The 19963-nt window shown below is 42.3% G+C and overlaps 1 protein-coding gene across 1 annotated transcript in view; it reads left to right on the top strand.

The window, feature by feature from the left end:
* LOC148335961 (alpha-taxilin-like) overlaps positions 1 to 19152 on the top strand; it is a 193678-nt gene extending 174526 nt beyond the window's left edge. Inside the window, exons 11-12 of the mRNA XM_088295960.1 lie at positions 4371 to 4466; positions 18157 to 19152. Of these exons, the coding sequence (XP_088152086.1) occupies positions 4371 to 4466; positions 18157 to 18438 (378 nt within the window). The 3' untranslated portion in view covers positions 18439 to 19152. The remainder of the gene's footprint in view (positions 1 to 4370; positions 4467 to 18156) is intronic.
* Positions 19153 to 19963: the final 811 nt, after the last annotated feature.

Raw genomic sequence — 19963 nt, 5'->3', positions numbered from 1 at the left:
ATTTTAAACTGCCAAATAGAGGGAATTTAAAGCCAGTGTTGAGTGTTTTTTTTGACACAAGCACTTCGAAAATCTCTGCTTTCTCAACCGTTTTGCATACGATAACGAAACGATAGTTGTGATTACTATCCATTTTGAAAAACGTGGTGTGTTGCGTGTATTGTGACAGCCTGTGTGTGACTGTCGGCTGAAATTGCTGAATTATGACTGTGTGTGTATGAGTGTGTGTGTGTGCATGTGTGGAAAAAGCAGCCGTGTAGAACAGCAGGTGGGTGTTAGAGTTGAACAGCAAGTGTGTATATAATAGCTTCAGTACCGCAATAATGACAAAACATAGGAAAACCAACCCACAAAAACACGTGGTCTCGATACTCCCAGAATAAATGGACCGAAACACACGGTGCATCATTTCCCAGCCTCTCTCTCTCTCTCTCTCTATATATATATATATATATATATATTTATATATATATATATATATATATATATATGTGTGTGTGTGTATTTGTTTTCTTTCTTTCACTGTCGTCCTTTGTGACTTTAGCCATGGAGTTGGTTCTCCACTCACATTCCGTCCAATGTCAAACATTTTCTGTTCTTCAACCCTAACTTACATTGTCAAAGAAATCAAAATGAACTCTGCAAGAAAGAAAAAAAATATTTCCTTTGTGTTGAAGAAAGATTTATTCCTTACATAGGAAAACGTTGCGTGTCCTCATTCTTCCGCAGTTCTCCATCTTTTTCGGGAAAGCTCAGTTTCCTACCTCTTCCTCTCATCCACTCACACTTGCACGCCCAAATCCTTAAGTGCTGGGAGTGCATCTGACAATGTCAGGTAGGTTTTCTCACCATCATCAGGGAGTATTTTTAGCGGCGCCAGAAAAATACATTTCGCCCTTATATTATTTATTTTTAATTGCTTTACAATGTCACGCGCAAGCATTCTCTTCTGTAACTCGGCTGAAAATTTTTGTTCAAAATATATCTGGACTCCATTGTACATGACGATGCTTTTCTAAATATTGTTTCCATGACAGAATAATCCCCAAATTTAACAACCGGAGAGCAGCTTCGGAATCCTTGGGCTTGCCGGAGAGGGATCATCTTTCCTCTCTGAATGACAATCTTGAATTAAGGAGAAAGTTGAAGAGCAGATTTGAGCAACTCCTGTACAAAGAGCTTATGATCTCTCCCCTCACTTTCTTTAGGCACATGGTAATTCTCATGTTATTTCGCCATAGTCTGTTCTGCATTTCCTCGCATTTCCTTTCAGCAGGAGGTAGCCAAGGGCCTCCTCATGGCGCTGATCGGTGTCCTCCTAAGCTCAATACAGCCCTCCGCCTCTGCGACTTTTTTCAAAATTTGTCGCATCCTCTCTCAGTCCCCCAAAAGACGTTTCTAGTCTTGTTAGAGAGAGTTGGGTTTGCATGTGACCCTCCTGGTTGGCCTTCCTCAATTTCTCAAGCGCTGCCAGTATTTGGGACTTGTATCACGCCTACTATCATATGTAGCAGGAGGTCGACCGGAAGCTTGTTTCAGAGTGACTTGTCTCAAGTTGTTTACTCCATGTTTTTATGATTCCTTACCTGTAAGGGGCGATGCCATATTTTTAAAAAAGAAAGTCTACAGAATATTATGGGTTTACTATTAGAAAATAATCAACCACATTCAAGTACGGATGGAGGGCGTTCTTCATGCTGCTGAAGGATACAAGCGTTGGAAATGATTTTCCCTCTGAAAGAGTTGGAAGATGTGGCTTTGGGGAGGGAAGTCTGGGCTTCCCTGCTGCAGCGAACCAACTCCGGTTAAGCAGTTGATAATGGATTGCATTATCTTATGTCTTAATGGCTTGGTTGGATCAGACCCAAATATAGAAGGTATTCTCATTGGTCGCAGGTTTACTTTAAATTATTTTTCTTATTTTCTAAAAGAATACTTTGACCCTCACAATATGAACTGTACCTTAGGAAACACTGAGATCCTTTTCTTTAACATCCCCACACCAAGGAAGTAAACTGGACAACATGCTCCATTTGATTTTGCCTGACTCTTATCAGATATATCACACAGTCATTAAGTCATCTATCCTAACTTATATTAATCCATTGCGCACTTGGTCCTGTTCCCCCAAGAAAAAAATGTTCCAGTCTTGCCTCTGTGCCTCTTAGCCTACTTAGTCCTATAAAACCTCATTAATTTTCCAGTACAACTTATTCTTGCTTACTTTGTTTGGGCTTTTATTTTAGTTTTCCTCTATCCATTTACATACAGTAAGTATTCTTTAGTACGGAATCATATTTGCATTGTCCAATCTTTCTGTATAACAGAATTTCCTTATGTGGGAAACAACTATGGTACATGTCCTCTATGAACGTACAAGTATATTAACAAAGTACATGTGTCAATGAGACCTGGCTGCTTTTTCTTCCACTCACTCACTCCCTAACTTTACCTCCCTCCCTCACCACACATGACGACATTGCTCAGCTGAAGTCATGCAATGAACTCTTGAAGCCAGCCGTGGTTTGCTTTGAAGTCTTCTATGCCTATAGATAGCGCTGTTAAGCTAGCCTTCTCTCCAATTAGCGTTCCAGTTAGCGGGAGGTTTTTAGCACAACAGTTATACCATTACAAGACACGTTCATTTATGCCGCTGTATATTGTCCGTCAAGCCCCAAGCAATTTCCTCTGAGCAGGTAAACTGCCGGAATCGTATTAAGCCAGAATCAATTCCTTGTTTTTCAAAGTCTCGTAGATTTGAGTTTTTCCAACTCCAAGTGTCTCATTAATGTTTTTTTACTTTGTATCCCGTGTTGCGAGTGTAACATTTGAGACATGGAACTGATATCCTGATGTTATATTAATTATCAATTATATTAATTAGTAAACGGAATGAAACATAATATGCTCACCTCCATACATCTACCCTTGTGCTAGGCTCAGATATCTAAAGTTCAACTCAGGGAGGAAGTCGGAAAAATGTTCAAAGTATGGACACAGAATTTGTGATGAAAAAATGCAACTATATTATAATACATATATATCTATACATATTTGCAGTGTTCACACAACAAAAACATTCATGATCCAGGATAGAGAGTCCTGCGCAGTCGTATAGTCCATATTAATGTCAATGTGATGTTCGTGGAAGTAGTTGAGTAGATGATGTTGAAGATAAGTTGGCTGTAGCGCCTCCTACCTCACTGCTGGATTATTGTGGTTGTTGTTGTTGTTCTTCATGGGGAAGTCTGTGGTTGATTGCTGTCAATATCCAATTCCCATCGAGGGAGAAAAGAAACAGAACCTGGCCAGTTCCCTCGTGTACTTCGTTAGTATCTTGGGATACCGAGTGGTATGACTGTCTTCAGTGGTTGAAGCACCTATCAGTTGACATCTTATTAGAATACTCTGAATCGAACAAGATAATACTTTTAAAGGAATTAAGTCACGTACCGGCAACAGATCGATGTGGTCATCTACCTCCTAAGCGCTCGCCGGTGTGTGACTTGTGCCGTGATTTAAATGATAATGACGTCAGACGTAGCGCTACGCAAGCGAGAAGTAGACGTAGTATGTAAACAAAACCATGTGATTATTGTATAGCTAAAAAAATAAAGAGCGGCAAGAGGGAAACGGAAGCAACTATATATTACAATCACCCAGGTTACACAAGGATTGTGACAAGCTTGTGTGTGACGTTGGGGTGTGTGTGCGCACCCTCTTCGCTTAATCTGATGCATTTCACTCTGTCCACACTCTTACTTTCATGGTCATTACCGTTCTTCTTCTTTTGGATGCCATGGTCTACAGACGTAAATGCAAATGAATGAATTTTAAATCTTTCGCAATTTCAGTCAAACTGTGTCCCCGTTTTGGATCCGATCATGGCGGAGTGGTCAAAGAGCAGGCATAGCTATGACTTCCGGGTTCCGGATATCGACATTTCCGTTGTAAGGAATGGATCGTTAATATAATATAGTCACAGAAAATTTAATGCATCCGTTTTTATTTCCGGGTGAGGAAATTTCCATTTGACAGAGGTCCGTAGGTGGGAATACTTACTGTATATTGTTTTGGGTTTTTTGTACATGTGCGTAACCATTTTTACGTCTTAAAAATTGACATCTATTTTTTATGGATGTTATAGCTTTTCTATGTATGACCTATATTTAATTATCCTTGTATTTAGCTTAGAATGGACAAAGGGAGTTTACTTCTGTATGTGATTGGTTGGGTGACTTTGGGAAGAAATTTTGGACCTGCTTTAAAATGGGATGACTCATTACAATAAAGGTTTCAATGGATGACATTTCTGTTTGGTTCAACATGTACTGCAGAATGCGGCAGGCCTAACATTATTCACTTTTCAGATGACAAAGAAAATTAAGAAACTGGAGAAAGAAACAACAGAGTGGAGGACTAAATGGGAGAGCAACAACCAGAGTTTGCTTCAGATGGCAGAGAAGGTATTTTTTTTTTATGCATTAATCCAGGAATTTTGTTGCATTTTAAACAACGTCCCAAATATTCTCCAAAACAGACTAGGCGCCGTGTAATGCGGAGCGCCTTTTGTCTAGACCAGTGGTTCTCAAATAGTGGGGCGCCCAGGGGGGCGCGGTGCGATGCTGAGGTGGGCGCGTGTTCCCGAAAGAAACAAGCTCTCTCTCTCTCTTTTTCTCTCTCTCTCAGCGCTGCTCGGCTTAAAGTATATGCACACATTTTTTGACAAAATGCCATTTATTTTGGTAGAGCAATATTAGCAATACAGCATTGCGCAAGCCTTGCAGTTTACACCCATTTCCTTCAGTTTAATAAAATATAATGGGAATTACCGTATTTTTGCAAACATAAGGCGCACTTTAAAGTCCCTAATTTCCCCCAAAACAATATAGGCACCTTGTCATGCGACGCGCCTATTGCATGTACTGTGCAACTCTCTCAACAATTGAACCTGATCACTCTGGAGCATTGCAGAGTGTGGTGACTAGTGACATCCCTCCAGTGACATTGTTGATTAGATGTGTTGCCATAACATCTCTTAATGGACTGAAGTGCTGCTACTGGCACAGAGCCCTTATTTGCATGGGTGCTGACATGAGCGAGCTAGCATGCGAGAGCTAGCATGCGAGAGCTAGCATGCGGGAGCTAGCATGCCCCTCGTAGTGTGGCGCGCCCAGACTAAGTATCGAAGACCGAAATAGCGCCCTCAACCGGTGCTGCGCCCTTTGATACAGCGCGTCTTTTGGCTGTAATAATACAGTAATTCATTTCTTGTTTTTTTGTTGTGTTTTTAAAAATCTCAAGTGACTCTTCACTCAATGAGACATAATGATGCCGTTTTAGAATCGAATCATAGCCCCTAAATCTTAATTGAATCATCCATCCCTCCATTATCTGTACCCCTTCGCCTCACTAGAGGGTCGCGGGGGTGCTGGAGCCTATCCCAGCTATCTTCGGGCAGTAGGCGGTGGACACCCTGAACTGGTTGCCAGCCAATTGCAGGGCACATAGAGACGAACAACCATCCGCGCTCACACTCATACCTAGGGGCAATTTAGAATTAGAATTAGAATTAGAAATCCCTTTATTGTCATTGTACTCAAGTGTGCAACGAGATTAGAGGGCTCCCCTCTCCAGTGCAATACAACAATAATACAGACAAATATATAAATTAGATAAATAAATAAGAGAGTGCAATGGAATTTAGTACTGAATAGGGTATATAAAAACACATCACAATGCTGTTCTGCAAGGTAAGGGTGTTCTCGTGTGTGTGTGAGAGTTCAGAATGGAGATGGCTCTCGGAAAGAAACTGTTTCTCAGTCTATTGGTCCTCGATTTGATGCATCTGCAGCGCCTGCCAGAGGGCATCAGGTCGAACAGGTGGGAGTTTGGGTGGGTATTGTCTTTGACGATGTTGAGAGCCCTTCTGAGGCACCGGGCGGTGTAGATGTCCGACAGTGAGGGGAGAGGGCAGCCAATAATCCTTTGCGCTGTTTTGACTGTTCTCTGGAGCCTCACTCTGTCCGCCTCAGTGCAGCCGCTGTACCAGGTGGAGACACAGTACGTCAACAGGCTCTCGATGGACGAGTGGTAGAAGGCTAGCAGCAGCCTCCTGTCCAGGTTGAAATTCCTGAGGACTCTCAGGAAGTGCAGACGCTGGTGGACCTTCTTTACCACTGCTGTGGTGTTGTGAGTCCAAGACAGGGCGTCGGAGATCTGTACTCCCAGGAACTTGAACGTGTGGACCCTCTCAACACACACGCCTTCGATGCAGAGGGGGGGCGGCACCGTCTTGTTCCTCCTGAAGTCGACGACAATCTCCTTTGTTTTTGCAGTGTTAAGGTGCAGTCTGTTGTCCTTGCAACAAGCTGTCAGTCTCTTTACCTCCTCTCTGTAGGCTGTCTCGTCACCTTCCGAGATCAGACCGACCACTGTCGTTGCGTCAGCAAACTTGACGATGGTGTTGTTGCCGTGGGCCGGGCTGCAGTCGTAGGTGTAGAGGGCGTACAGGAGAGGGCTCAGCACGCATCCTTGAGGGGAACCGGTGCTCAGCATGCGGGTGGAGGACGTGTACGGGCCGAGCAACACAGTCTGGGGTCTGTTGGTCAGAAAGTCCTTAATCCAGATGCGTGTGAGGGCAGGGAGGCCGAGAATGTCCAGTTTGGCGACGAGGATGTCTGGGATGATCGTGTTGAATGCTGAGCTGTAGTCCACAAAGAGCATCCTTGCATAGCTTGGCTGTTGTTCCAGGTGGCCCAGCACAACATGCAGAGCAGTGTCGATGGCGTCCTCAGTGGATCTGTTAGCCCGGTATGCAAACTGGTAGGGGTCCAGAGTGGGAGGAAGGCAGTCCCTGATGTGCTGGAGAACCAGCCTCTCGAAGCACTTCATGATGACTGGTGTGAGAGCAACAGGACGGTAGTCATTCAGGTGGACGGCGGGTGACTTTTTGGGGACAGGAATAATGGTGGAAGTTTTCAAGCAGGAGGGGATGACTGCTTGAGCCAGGGAGTGGTTGAAGATCCTGCAAAAAACATGTGCCAGTTGGTGGGCACATGCTCTGAGGACCTTGCCTGGTATTCCGTCGGGTCCAGTAGCTTTCCTGGGGTTAACCGCCAGGAGCGCGCGCCTCACATCGTGTTCCTCTACGGTGAGTGGGGGGGAGTTGGAGCATGAGGTGCAGGGGTGTGACGGTTGGGGCGAGTCAAAGCGAGCGAAGAAGCAGTTAAATTCCTCTGCCAGCGATGCACTCGGGTCTACAGAGGTCGTGCTGCTGCCACGGAAGTTGGTGATGCTCCGTCGACCCTGCCACACCTCCCGTGGTCTGTTACTGGCAAGGTGGGCCTCCAGCCTCCCCTTGTAGATTGCCTTGGCTAGCTTGATGCCTTTGCTCAGGTCAGCACGGGCCACCCTGTACTGGGCTTTGTTGCCTGACCTGAAGGCAGCGTCACGGGCCTTGAGGAGAGAGCGAACCCTGCTGGACATCCAGGGCTTCGCATTTGGGAAGGTCCGTATAGTCCTGTGTAGGGACACAGTTTCCATGCAGAACTTGATGTATTCCAGTACACAATGTGTGTAGACATCAAGGTCCTGATGATCAAAGAGGTCCCAGTTTGTGTCTTGAAAGCAGTCCTGTAATTCACTCATGGCGTCGTCACGCCAGGTTTTCACAGTCTTTGTGGTGGGCCTGAATCTGCGCCTGAGAGGGGTGTATGCAGGTGCGAGCTGCAAGGACAGGTGGTCTGACTGGCCGAGAGGGTCGAGTGGGAGGGCCCTGTATGCGTGCTTGATGTTCGAGTGCACATGGTCGAGAGTGTTGGTGCAGTCGCTTATCTGAAAGTGACAGATGTCAAGTGTCACAGCGAAGTAGGGTTCATCTTCGGGAAAGCAAAGCTTTCCCCCAAACCTGAGATCACAGTTCCACGACTCGAGCTCTGTGCCGCTGTATTGGCTGTGGAAATAGCAGATCTGCTTCAAGAGGAGTTGGACATGGCTTTGGATGATGTCAAGTTCTTCATCGATAGCAAAGTGGTGCTTGGCTACATCTACAATGAGGCAAGGCGGTTCTACGTTTATGTCCACAATCGCGTGCAGCGCATCAGACGTTCCACTAAGGCAGATCAGTGGTGTTATGTGCACACGACCGACAATCCAGCTGATCATGCCACCCGTTCATTGCCGGCAGAGCAGCTGGCCTTTTCTACCTGGCTAACGGGACCTGCTTTCCTCACGACCAGAAAAGAGATCCTATCCCCTGAAAAGACTTTCAGCCTTGTTAATCCTGAGTCAGATGTAGATCTACGGACAGAAGCCACCAGTTGTCACCAATTTGTTACACAGCAAACTTGGAAGTACACGCTTCGAACGGTTCTCGGCTTGGAATCGCCTCCTAAAGGCTGTTGCACGACTTGGACACATCGCTAAGTCCTTTACCAAGGGGTCCAAGGACAACATTTGTAACGGCTTTCACATGTGCCGTGAACACCTCAACAAAGAGCAGCTCAAACAGGCCAAAGCAACGATCATTCTTACCGTGCAGGGTGAAACGTATGCAGAGGATATCAAATGCCTACAAGAGGGGCGACCAATCCCTAGGACAAGCCCACTCAGCAAGCTCTGTCCATTCATCGATCCTGATCAAATCCTCAGGGTTGGAGGTCGGCTAGCGAGAGCCCAAATCACATCCGATGAGTTGCACCCTATACTTATTCCGAGCAGACATCACGTTACTCAGCTGCTGGTCCGACACTTCCACGAGAGAGTTTGTCACCAGGGCAGACATTTCACAGAAGGAGCCATCAGGGCAGCCGGATTCTGAATCGTTGGAGGAAAGAGAGCGATCAGTAGCTTCATCTTCAACTGTGTGACCTGCCGCAAGCTGCGAGGGAAACAGGAAGAACAGATCATGGCTGACCTGCCTACCGACCGACTTCGTACCGATCCACCCTTTACATATGTCGGCCTGGACGTGTTTGGCCCCTGGTTGGTAATGTCGCGAAAAACTAGAGGTGGTCAAGCCAATGCCAAAAGATATGGGCAGTCATTTTTACCTGCATGTGTACGCGGGCGGTCCACATTGAGGTGATCGAGTCTATGGATACGTCATGCTTCATAAATTCGCTCAGGCGTTTTTTCGCCATTAGGGGCCCTGTGAAGCAGTTCCGATCGGACTGTGGCACTAACTTTGTGAGTGCCTGCAGAGAGCTGCAGATTGACAAAAGGGGTTGCCACAACACACTAATTGACAACTACCTTGCAGAACAGGAGTGCAGATGGAAGTTTAATCCCCCGCATGGCTCTCACATGGGTGGAACATGGGAAAGGATGATTGGTGTTGTACGCCGTATCCTGGATGCCATGCTCCTTCAGCATGGCCAAGCTAGGCTCACGCACGAAGTTTTGGTGACTTTTATGGCTGAAGTTACTGCAATTATCAATGCAAGGCCCCTCACTTCTGTCTCCACTGATCCAGGGGCCTGTAATACTCACTCCTGCTATGCTCCTGACCCAGAAGGTTGGCACACCGCATGTACCACCTGGCCAGTTCAATGACGGGGATCTCTTGAGGAGTCAATGGCGGCGGGTCCAGATCCTCGCTAACATGTTCTGGGATCGCTGGAAGAAGGAGTATATGAGTGGACTTCAGTTTCGTCGTATATGGAGGACCAAGAAGCCGAACCTGCAGGAAGGAGATGTTGTTCTTTTGAAGGACGCTCAAATGAAGAGGAATGACTGGCCAGTCGGGTTTATCACCAAGACGTTCGCGAGTGAAGATGGATGTGTCAGGAGAATTGAAGTGAAAGTTGTCCGGAAAGGTGAACAGCGACTGTTTTTGAGGCCAGTGTCAGAGGTCGTTCTCTTGACCTCTGAGGCCTCTACATAGAAAATAAGAAGTCAATGTCTCGACTCAACATACGATTGTTTGATGTCTGTTGTGTCTCGCCATAAGTTACAATTGTACGTTGTTATTTGTGTGAGTTGTGTTGCCATCGTATAGATGCCAAGCGGGGAGTGTTCTGGACTCAGAAATTAGAATAGATGTGACGTCATACCCGGAGGAAACCCACGCAGGCACGGGGCGAACATGCAAAGTCCACACAGGAAGGCTGGATCGAACCCACGACTGATGCTGTCTCTCACTGTGAGGCCATCGTGCTAACCAGTCGGGCCACCGTGCCGCCCTTAATTGAATCATGAAGCGCCTAAAGAGTCCTACCTCTAATTGTATTTTTTTTTTCATTATTTAAATTTCTATAAATGACTGGACAACACATTTGTTTCACATTACAAATGTTCAGACAACCTTAAGTTTGCTCTGCTTTTGCAACCGTCCACTGCGTGTTGTGTTTGTGAAATCGGAAATTTCACCACCCAAAGTACACAGCGCATTTGCCACAAGCCATTAACCGCAACACCCAACAATAAAACATAACCTACCTAGGTCGTTACAATATACAAATTAAAAAAAAAAGGTTTATGCATGTTGAATTGTGTTTTGCTGAGCATATGTTGAGTTTTATGATATGCATCAAGCTCGGGATATCTCTCTCTCTTTCTCTCTCTCTCTCTCTCTCTCTCTCTCATATTTTTTAGGCACATACCACATTTTGAATGCGGAGATGATATATATATTATTCATACTGGGGAGGCAACAAACAAAACGTTTTGTATTCAGGTTAAATAAAAACAATTGTTTTAATTTTCAATTCAAGTGATGATTTTAGTTTTCTTTAGCACAGTGCATTTCCTCAATTTTATTCGTATGATTTCACTCCCTTCTACGTTAAAAAATGAATTGGTGCTTTTTTTTGTAGTATTTATAGGTAGTTTCATCATAATAGTGCACTCTGCATAGTGTATAGTTTTTAGTTCCATTCGAAATGCACTAAACATTTACACACTTGCACTAAACAGTAATGAGTATTCTGTTTGAGGATTGCTGCAACATCACAAGTGCGCACTGAGACGAGCGTGGCAGCAAAAAAAAAAAAAATCGAATCGAAATCGTGAGCTGAAAATTGAATTGGGGCAAATGGAGCATTGTCATAGAAACAGCTTTTTGCGAAAAGTCATAAACTTAATGTTGCAGCATCATGAAGGCCAAAATGCACAACCAAATATGAGATTTAATTGTTACCCAATACCTACTTGATTCCACATGCAGAAAAGCATAAAAAAAAACAATTAAATTTCCTTTACCAAGTAGGTGGCGCTACCAGTACGCTACCAGTATGTGGGTCAAGTTTCAGCAGCTTTTGTCGTCAAAGCACGTCAAATTTTAAACTAAATTCAAGACTTCCTACTATACGTAACATAGGGCTCCCAGACACGTTTTTGTTGGAATTGGCCAGTTAGATATACCACAAAATTTTCGTAGCACCAGGTGAAACATTATACCGAGGCTGCTTTCTTAAATATTTCTATGAGGCAGTCGAGAGCCATATTTTAAAAATTGCACAGTAAACTATTAAAATATTGAGGATTTTGCAAGGCTTGATGTGTGTGCAAAGCATTTTAAGACCCTCAAAAGTAGTGCTTTCTTGGCGAATAGAGCATTTCGAAGGCGCAACAGCTTATCATAAAATTTAACAACCATCGTGTTGCAATATGATAATGGCCAAAAAACTCTTCCAAACAAAGATGAGTTAAATCTGGTAACCCTGCTTTCACCACTAGATGGTGCTACAAATATGAGGAAAAATAGGTTCATAAATATCTCCAGGCTTATCATCAAACATGAGAAATCCTTAAAAGCAACGTATTTTTGCGACCATAAGGTGCATTTTAAAGTCTCAAATTCCCCCCAAAACAAACGAGTCGCCTTATCATGCGACACGCCTATTCTATAGACTGAACAACTCTCTCGACTAGTGAGCCGGTCCCTTTGGGGCATTGCAGAGTGCATGTTAGCACACCATGCTGGCCAAAGTCTGAGACATCAATGCTACAAATTTAGTGTGACAAATACATTATTGTGAATATGTAAGGGCAGCTGGCCACAATGTTGGAGTTTGTCTTATTCATGTTATTGCAAGCAAGAAACATCACAGGTTTTGACAACAGACTGCAAAAAAAAAAAAAAACACTGCAAAGCACACCACTCACATCTTTCTAACCTGATTAAGGCTGATAAGATCCCAGAATGCCTCAATCTGATAATCTCCCAGAATGCCTCAGTCTGATAATCCGCCAGAATGCCTCAGTACTGTTTTTGTGTTATTTTTATTTCTTTTCGTGATAGGCATGGCATGAGAGATGCATGTTTTGTGTTAATTTTATTTCTTTGTTTCATTATTTGCTTGTATGCTGTTCAGATGGTTTTGATTTGAAACCATGACTCTAAGGAGTGTGGTGACCAGTGACATCCCTCCCCTGACGCAGTCAATTAGATTTGTTGCCATGACATCTCTGATCAGTCCGAGCTGAAATGATGCTGCGAACAGCCATCAGCCTGCGCGAGCCAGCATGCGCGAGCAAGAATGCGCGAGCTAGAATGCCAACATGCAGCATGCCAATACGCACCTCGTAGTGCGGCGCTCCTAGTCTATTAAATACAAAAATAGCACCCTCAACTGGTGCTGCATCCTTTGATACAGCGCGTCTTTTGGCCGTAAAAATACGGTATTTATAATTTGGGTCAAGTTACAGCAGCTTTTGTTGTCCAGGGGACACTGAACTTAAAAGTAAATTCAAAATGGTAGACTTCTTGTTGGATTTAGCATATGACTCAAGAGACATTTTTGGTCTTGGCCTGTTAACATACATGACCAAATTTTAGTAGATCTAGGTGAAATTTACAATTGTTTATTTAAATATCTTTAGTTAGCGCTAGCGAGCCATCTTTTAAAAATTGCACAATAAATATTTTGAGAAGATCATCATCTGAGTCATGTTACAGCAGCTTTTATTGTCACGTTGAATAATCAAACTTCGCGGTATCGTAATGGCTAGGCCAACCGGAGTTTGAAGTCGATCAAGTCAAATTTTCTAGGATTAGGGTGCAAAGTATGACTGCTGTAAATGCGCAAAAATGGACCAAAATTGGACATTAAAAAATTCATAGCTTAATTCTTGTTCATTTTAGACTTTTGCTGTAATGGACTTTTTTGTATGTCTTGGAGTTCTACACGTGCCTGCCAATTTTCATAGGCCTAGGTCAACTGAAGCGGCATTTGCTGTCATCGTTTATTACATCAAAATATACATTTTTTCACCAGGTCTGATGAAAGGGCAACATTTGAGTTTCCGTGCGTATTTAGGGTGTCAAAAATGCGATCAAAGGTTGGGGGGGGGGGTATATAATTTCTACAAAAACAATACGGCCCTCACAGCAGTCACTGCTCTAGCACTAATAATAATAATAATAATAATTTCTATAACTAGAGCTGTAAGCAGCTGTAATGGGCCCTCGCAGCCATGGCGACATTGAGGCACTGGCTCGTTGGGATACTCTCACATTGGAATTGAAAGTTTTCTAAAATGTATTCTTATAAAAGTTATTTTTATAAAATGTGACTAGGGATGCGCCGATCGACCGGCCGCCGATTAACCAGCCACCGATCATGATCAGCCGAAAAAGTACGTGATTAAATCATCATTTGATCAAAGCAATACGATCACCTGCGGCTCAACCTTTCACACTGAACAGTCATAAGAAAAAAGCCTGTGTGCAGCGTTGAGTCCCTGCCTCCCCACCACCCTTCTCCCTCCGTCCATGATGCACAGAGACTCAAACATGTCTGCATTGTGGAGGTACTTTGTTGTTGTTGTGAAGTTTGCGTTTTACGTACAAACGTGGTGGAGTATGGTGAGTTTACGAGGCTCACTGCATTGATTTAAGAAAAGGCGGATGCAGCAGCAACAGTAAAACGGCAAATTACTCAGCCCACTATCATCAACTCAAACCCATACCATTACGACAGCCAAAGATCAACACAAATAACCAGGAAAATAATGGAATTTATGACCAGCCATTCTTGGTGGTGGAACACACCGGTTTCCGTCATATGCTTGCCTACTTAGACCACAGACGTAACTCTGCCTGAGCTCCACAAGAGAGTGAATGGTAACATCAAAAGTCTCCTAAAAGAAGGCCTATCATCCTGTTTAAGTTTTACAAGTTATATATGGAGCTCGGATGTTAGTCCTGAGTCACTGTTTAGTCTAACATCTCACTGGATTGATTCAGACTTCCGCATTCATACTGCAGGTTGCTTTAGTGTCAGCTTTTATGACAATGTTCGAAACATGGCATATTCCAAAAGACAAAATACATGTGATACATAGAAATAATGCCCGGAACATGGTGAAAGCTTTGACTGATAATGGACTTACAAGTTTGTGGTATATGGCCAACACCCTGCAGCTGGTTATTCATGATGCAGTGCTGTCACAGCACGCTATAAGTGACATTATTGCCACAAGGAGACGCATTGTGGGACACTTCCACCATTCAAGTCAAGTCAGTCAAGTCAATTTTATTTGTATAGCCCTTAATCACAGACAGTCTCAAAGGGCTTTACATAGCCACAATCGACATCCCCGATCTTAACCCCCAGGAGGGCAAGGAAAAACTCACAAAACCTCATTAGGGGAAAAGTGAGAAACCTTGAGAAGGGACCACAGATGGGGGAATCCCCCTTCCAGGATGACCAGGCTGCAATGGATGCCAACTGGGCAACATTTGACACATACAATGATGCTATGCAATAATAGATGAGATAATATAAGAGTCAATTGAATGAAGTGCTGCAGGAAGATGACTTCAGTGGAGTGGGTCCTCATCCAAGGCCGTAATATCCATGGCAGCATATCCGAAGATGAGCCTTCGATCTTGTACCAGTCAGTTGGTGTAAATTCAGTACAGCCACTTCCAAGTGAATCGCCATCACCTAATTCGGGGAATTGGGAACAGAAAAGAAAGAACAGAAATAGCAAACAGGCCAACAAGTAGTTCAATGAAGTGCTGAAATATAAGGAAATCAGAAAAGGCGCTGCATGAAGACGACTTCGGCAGAGCAGGTCCCTTCCCGGTTCGTCAGTGCCATTTACATGCTTGGAAGCATTTGTATTTGTCACCCCATTGGGCTGAAGTTTTCTATATCAAATAAAGTATTAATTAGTTTTGTTTTTGTTTGTTTTTTTACAAATATGCAATTTGTCCAAGTTTATTTTTTTACAGATCGACCAAACTTAAATATTGAAAATGGCTTGCTCTTTTTGGTAAAAAACAAACTTTTTTAGTGGTCTCCTTAAATGTAATGATTTAGAGGTACAAGAATTCCACATGAGGCCAGTGATTTATTCATAGTTAAATATCTAAATCCCAATTGCAACAATCACTTCCATGTACAGCTGTTGTCAAATGTGCTATATAAATAAAGTTGTATTCTATTATATGTCAGATTAATCTGATTTCTTAATTCAAGGTACAAAGACAGATTTTTTTTTTAACTGAAGCACTCAAGACCCAAATGCATAGACTACTTACTTTTTTGTTAGATGACAAAAGCTGCTCAGAAGTACCAAGAACCCGAAGCAGAGAACAAAGGCCTGCCAACAGAAACAGTGTCACGTCCTGGATCTTTGTCAATTTTTGGTGAGATTTTAGATGAAGAACCCCAGCAGCGGTGCCATGCAGACAATGCATTCCCATTGGAGATGACCGTAAACTTCCGAGAGCCACCTATATCTTGGCATGCATCACAACTGGAGTATTGGAAAACAAATAAAGACCGCTTTCCGGACCTTGCTAGAGTAACAAGAGCCTACCTGTCCGCACCCTGCACAAGCGTTGAGAGTGAGCACCTTTTTAGCTCTGCATCCAACATTTTGGGTGAACGGATGAATGTACCCTTGCCTGAAAAAGCACAGATGCTCCTCTTTATTAAAAAGAATTATTCCAAAATGTTTACAAACATGTCCCAGGCATTGAGCCGATGCTCTTGCTGCTCAACATTTTGTCCTTTTCCAATTCTTTAATTTCACTTGTGGTGTTTTACTGTTTCAAGTTCTGTCAGACAATGCTAATGTTGCCAAATATTATAAATTTTAATGGGAACATTTTAATCTCTATACTAAGCAACAGACCCACTATATTTATTTTATGCATCATAAAAAGGTTAGTGACTTTTTTTCTTGTTGACCGATGCACAAGATAGTTTGTCTATGCACAAGGCACGAACCAAGTTTTTGGGTAGTTTCAATTAAGGAACTTATTGAATATTTGAGTAAAGCTGGCAGAGAGGCCAGACTGAGATATTTTGGACATGTCCAGAGAAGAGATAGTGAGTATAATGGCAGAAGGATGCCGAGTTTCCAAATACTAAGCAAGAGGTCGAGAGGAAGACCAAAGGGGAGGTTTTTGGATGTTGTTAAAGAGGACATGAAAGTAGTTGGGGTAAGAGCAGAGGATGAAGAGAACGGGGTCAGATGGAGGCCACTGATTCACTGTGGCGACCCCTGAAGGGAAAAGTCAAAAGAAAAAGAAGGTGAAGCTGGCATGAGACTATTTTTTTTTTAATTTATAATTATATTCCGAACCATGCAATGTATATGTGGCATGTTATTTGACTAAGTCTGTTGAGACTGCTGATTGTTTTGTTTTGTTAGTGTGTTACTAAATAAGATGTTCTTTATTAGTCCCACAATGCTGGCAAATTTAAGTCTTTGAGTTATCTTTTTGACTGAATAGTTATTGTACTGTGCCAGAAAAATTTTATTGTTTTCATACTTTTTAAAAAATATATTTTTTGTCTAAATTACGGCAATTACATGGTTGTTTTTTTTCAGATAATAATGATAAGAAATATCACTCATGGATGATCAGTATCAGTAACTCTGATCGGAACTTCCCTAAATGTGACCTCTGAAAGGAAATCAAAAATGGCCAAATTACTTTTGAGTTTTTAAGACTAAAACTGTTGCATGGAGAAAAACATCAGCAGCGACAATAACAATATATACTTCCTTTAGCCTGTAGGTGGCGTTACTACTTTGATGAAAAATAAATTTGTAGATGTCTTGGCCTGGACTATCATAAGTGTGCGACCGAGCCATTTTGTGTTCGTTAATGACGACTTTAAAATATGATGAGAGCATTGTGTGGTAAGTTTCCTTGCATATTCAGCGTATCAAAAATGCAAATGAGAGCATTGTGTGATAAGTTTCCTTGCATATTCAGCATATCAAAAATGCAAATCAAAGGCGGAGAAACCCCCCAAATAATAGTAGTAATAATGTTTTCAAAGCATTTGGGACATTGCAGCGGTCCGTGCTCTGGCCCTAAAAAAATGAAATAATTTCTACAATTCCAATAGGGACCTCGCAGCAATTACTGCTCGGACCCTAATAATAATAATTTCTACAAAACCAATCGGTACAGCAATTGATGGCAATGAAATCATGTATTTCAAAAGAAGACCTGGGGCTTTTTTTTTTACGTCGTGTCAGATCTTCACTGATTGGTTCATTGTGCCGTTTGCCAATTTTTGCTCTACCTCAGAAATTAGCTTGATTTGACTACCCACCAGACCCAATTGCTCGTACAGCGATGAGTCTTGCTAGCTTTTTTTTTTTTACCATTTTTTCACTAGGCAATACAACACAAAAGCCTTTTTTTCCATGAGGGCCATTTTTCCCCACAGAAATTGTTTTTTGACACCAGTCCTGTCAATTTGCTGCTTTAACATGCTTTTGATGCTCGAAAACCCTCCAGTTCCGCCGAATGAAATTGGTTCTGCAATGACGTGTCCCCCAAATAACCTCCACAGAGTTGTGGAAGTCTCATTATCACGTAGAAAAAAAATACAAGATTTTGGTTGTTGCTGTGGAGGTTGGCTCAACCAGTTATCAGCTGCTTAGAGTGGCCCAACTTAGCTTTAAGGGGGCATCACTTTTTCACAGTGAGCAATGTAGTTTTGTATTGTTTGTTCAACAATAATTAAAACCTTGATTTAAAAACTGCATTTTGTGTTAGCTTGTGTTGTTTTGTCACTGGGGAAACAGTTAAGTCTGACAAACATGCAAAAAAAAAAGCATGAAGGTACAAACACTTTTTCACACCACTGCTTTGTTTTTGTGGTCTTTTTATTGGCAGATTTTTTTTCTCTTTTTTTTTGCAGAATCAGTCATGAAATGTTTATTCTCTTCTAGAAAACTCTGAGAGATGGCCACTTCAAGGCTCTCCAGGGCAAGTTGGAGCTTCTTGAGAGGCTCTGTAGAGCTCTGCAGAAGGAAAGGAATGATCTCAATAACCAGCTTAGCCTCCTGCAGGAGCAGGGAGATGAGCCACCAGAGCTAGAAGGGGCGGAAGATGAAGGAGAGGATGAGAAACTTACCTGGGACAAGAGACTGGAGACACAGGGAATCAAAAAACCTCGACCTCCTGAGATGGAGTCCACAATAGCTCTTGAAAGCACCGTTGCTTTATTGTGAAGCCAGCCCCTAGAAACCTAAGCCACGTTGCAGCCTCGATCATTCTGCTGTGTATAATTGTGCCATTTTTTAAATTCTACTTTTAGATACCCTATTTTCTACATAAACAATAAACCAATATATATTTGTGGGATAGTGTAAGAAAGATAATTTGATTTTCTGATTAATTTTTTTCTCCTCTATATTTTCCTCTGTATTGTCCATGTTTGCAGTGGTTTTAATAATCGGGCATTGTGAGTACTTTGTACTCTGTTTTCTACATAGGTATTTTTATAGGTAATGTTTACAAAAACAATCTGATGTTCACATTTCACCCGGAAATGTGATTGTGATTTCAAAAACTAAGTGTAATTTGGCATTTGTACCGGACACAGCATATTGAATATTATTTTCAGATCTTAATGATCGATAATACTAAATTGAATCTGTGTTCCTAGTGATTGGTTTTGTTTATTATAATTATAAGCAGGAGTGATCCGTTTCAGCTATTTAGTCTAATTATTGACATGTTACTGACAAGGGAGCATGTTGATGATGAACAGAACACAAATCAGCACTGAGCAAACACATTTTGTTTTTTAGTTGTAGTCTAAAAGGTGTGTTATTTTTCAGTTGTTGAACTTGTTGCCCCTTACTGAACTTCTCATGTTCTTGTCAACTTAAAAAATAAGGTATGGTCATGTGCTATTTTTAATATTAAAAACTTCAAATCTCTTTTTGCTTGGCATGTTGTTTTTTTTTTATCTGTGGACCAATGACTGTTGGCGCTTGTATTAAATCCATCCCTCCAGCTTCAATACCTTTTATTCTCTCTCAGAAAAAAAACACTTCGCCAACAGTGTTTTAGCAAAATAGAAAGCTTTGCTTTTCCTGGTCGTCTTGAACATCTTAAAGACCATGTGTGAAATAAGTTCAGAAAATGGTCAATCAAATCGATTTGTGTCAACAGTAAAGTAATTAACCATAATACAAATAATAAAGCATGAAAAAAATGTGGTTGGTATATTTGTCAAAATTTGCGGAAGTGTGACATACCAAGGGAATTATGGCAGAGCTCACTTTGAACCTGTTTTAGGCCAGTCAGAAATTGACACGGAAAGAAAATATATAAGAATTGATTTTTTTTTTAAAAATTTATGCAAATACTTTTTTTTATTGAAACGTTGGACGCAATCCGAATTATGTGCTTGGCCATCAAAATGGTATTTTAAACTGGACGTGCTGCGATGGTAGTTAAGTACACGATGGCAATACACACAAATGACTTTGCTCTTATCAATGACACCATTGGGTAACTTTTTAAAAAAATAACTTGACGTTCAGATTTGAATTTGCGTCATTTTTACCACTCCCATGATGCTTTTAGTTCTATAAAGAAGCGAAAACTCCGCACAGCAAGCCCTTGTAGGCGTGTCCTAAATTTTGCGTGCTTGCGTATTTGTCGCAAACCGTACTTCCCAATATGGACAACATCGGAACGGGAGCTTAGACATGTCAAGCATTTTGCATCCACATCCGACTTGTG

Source organism: Idiotropiscis lumnitzeri, chromosome 5, assembly GCF_059441095.1.
Source record: "Idiotropiscis lumnitzeri isolate Australia: NSW breed Sydney's pygmy pipehorse chromosome 5, RoL_Ilum_1.0, whole genome shotgun sequence".
NCBI lineage: Eukaryota > Metazoa > Chordata > Actinopteri > Syngnathiformes > Syngnathidae > Idiotropiscis > Idiotropiscis lumnitzeri.
The sequence above is the reverse complement of the archived record's forward strand: the minus strand, read 5'-3'. Positions and strand labels throughout refer to the sequence as shown.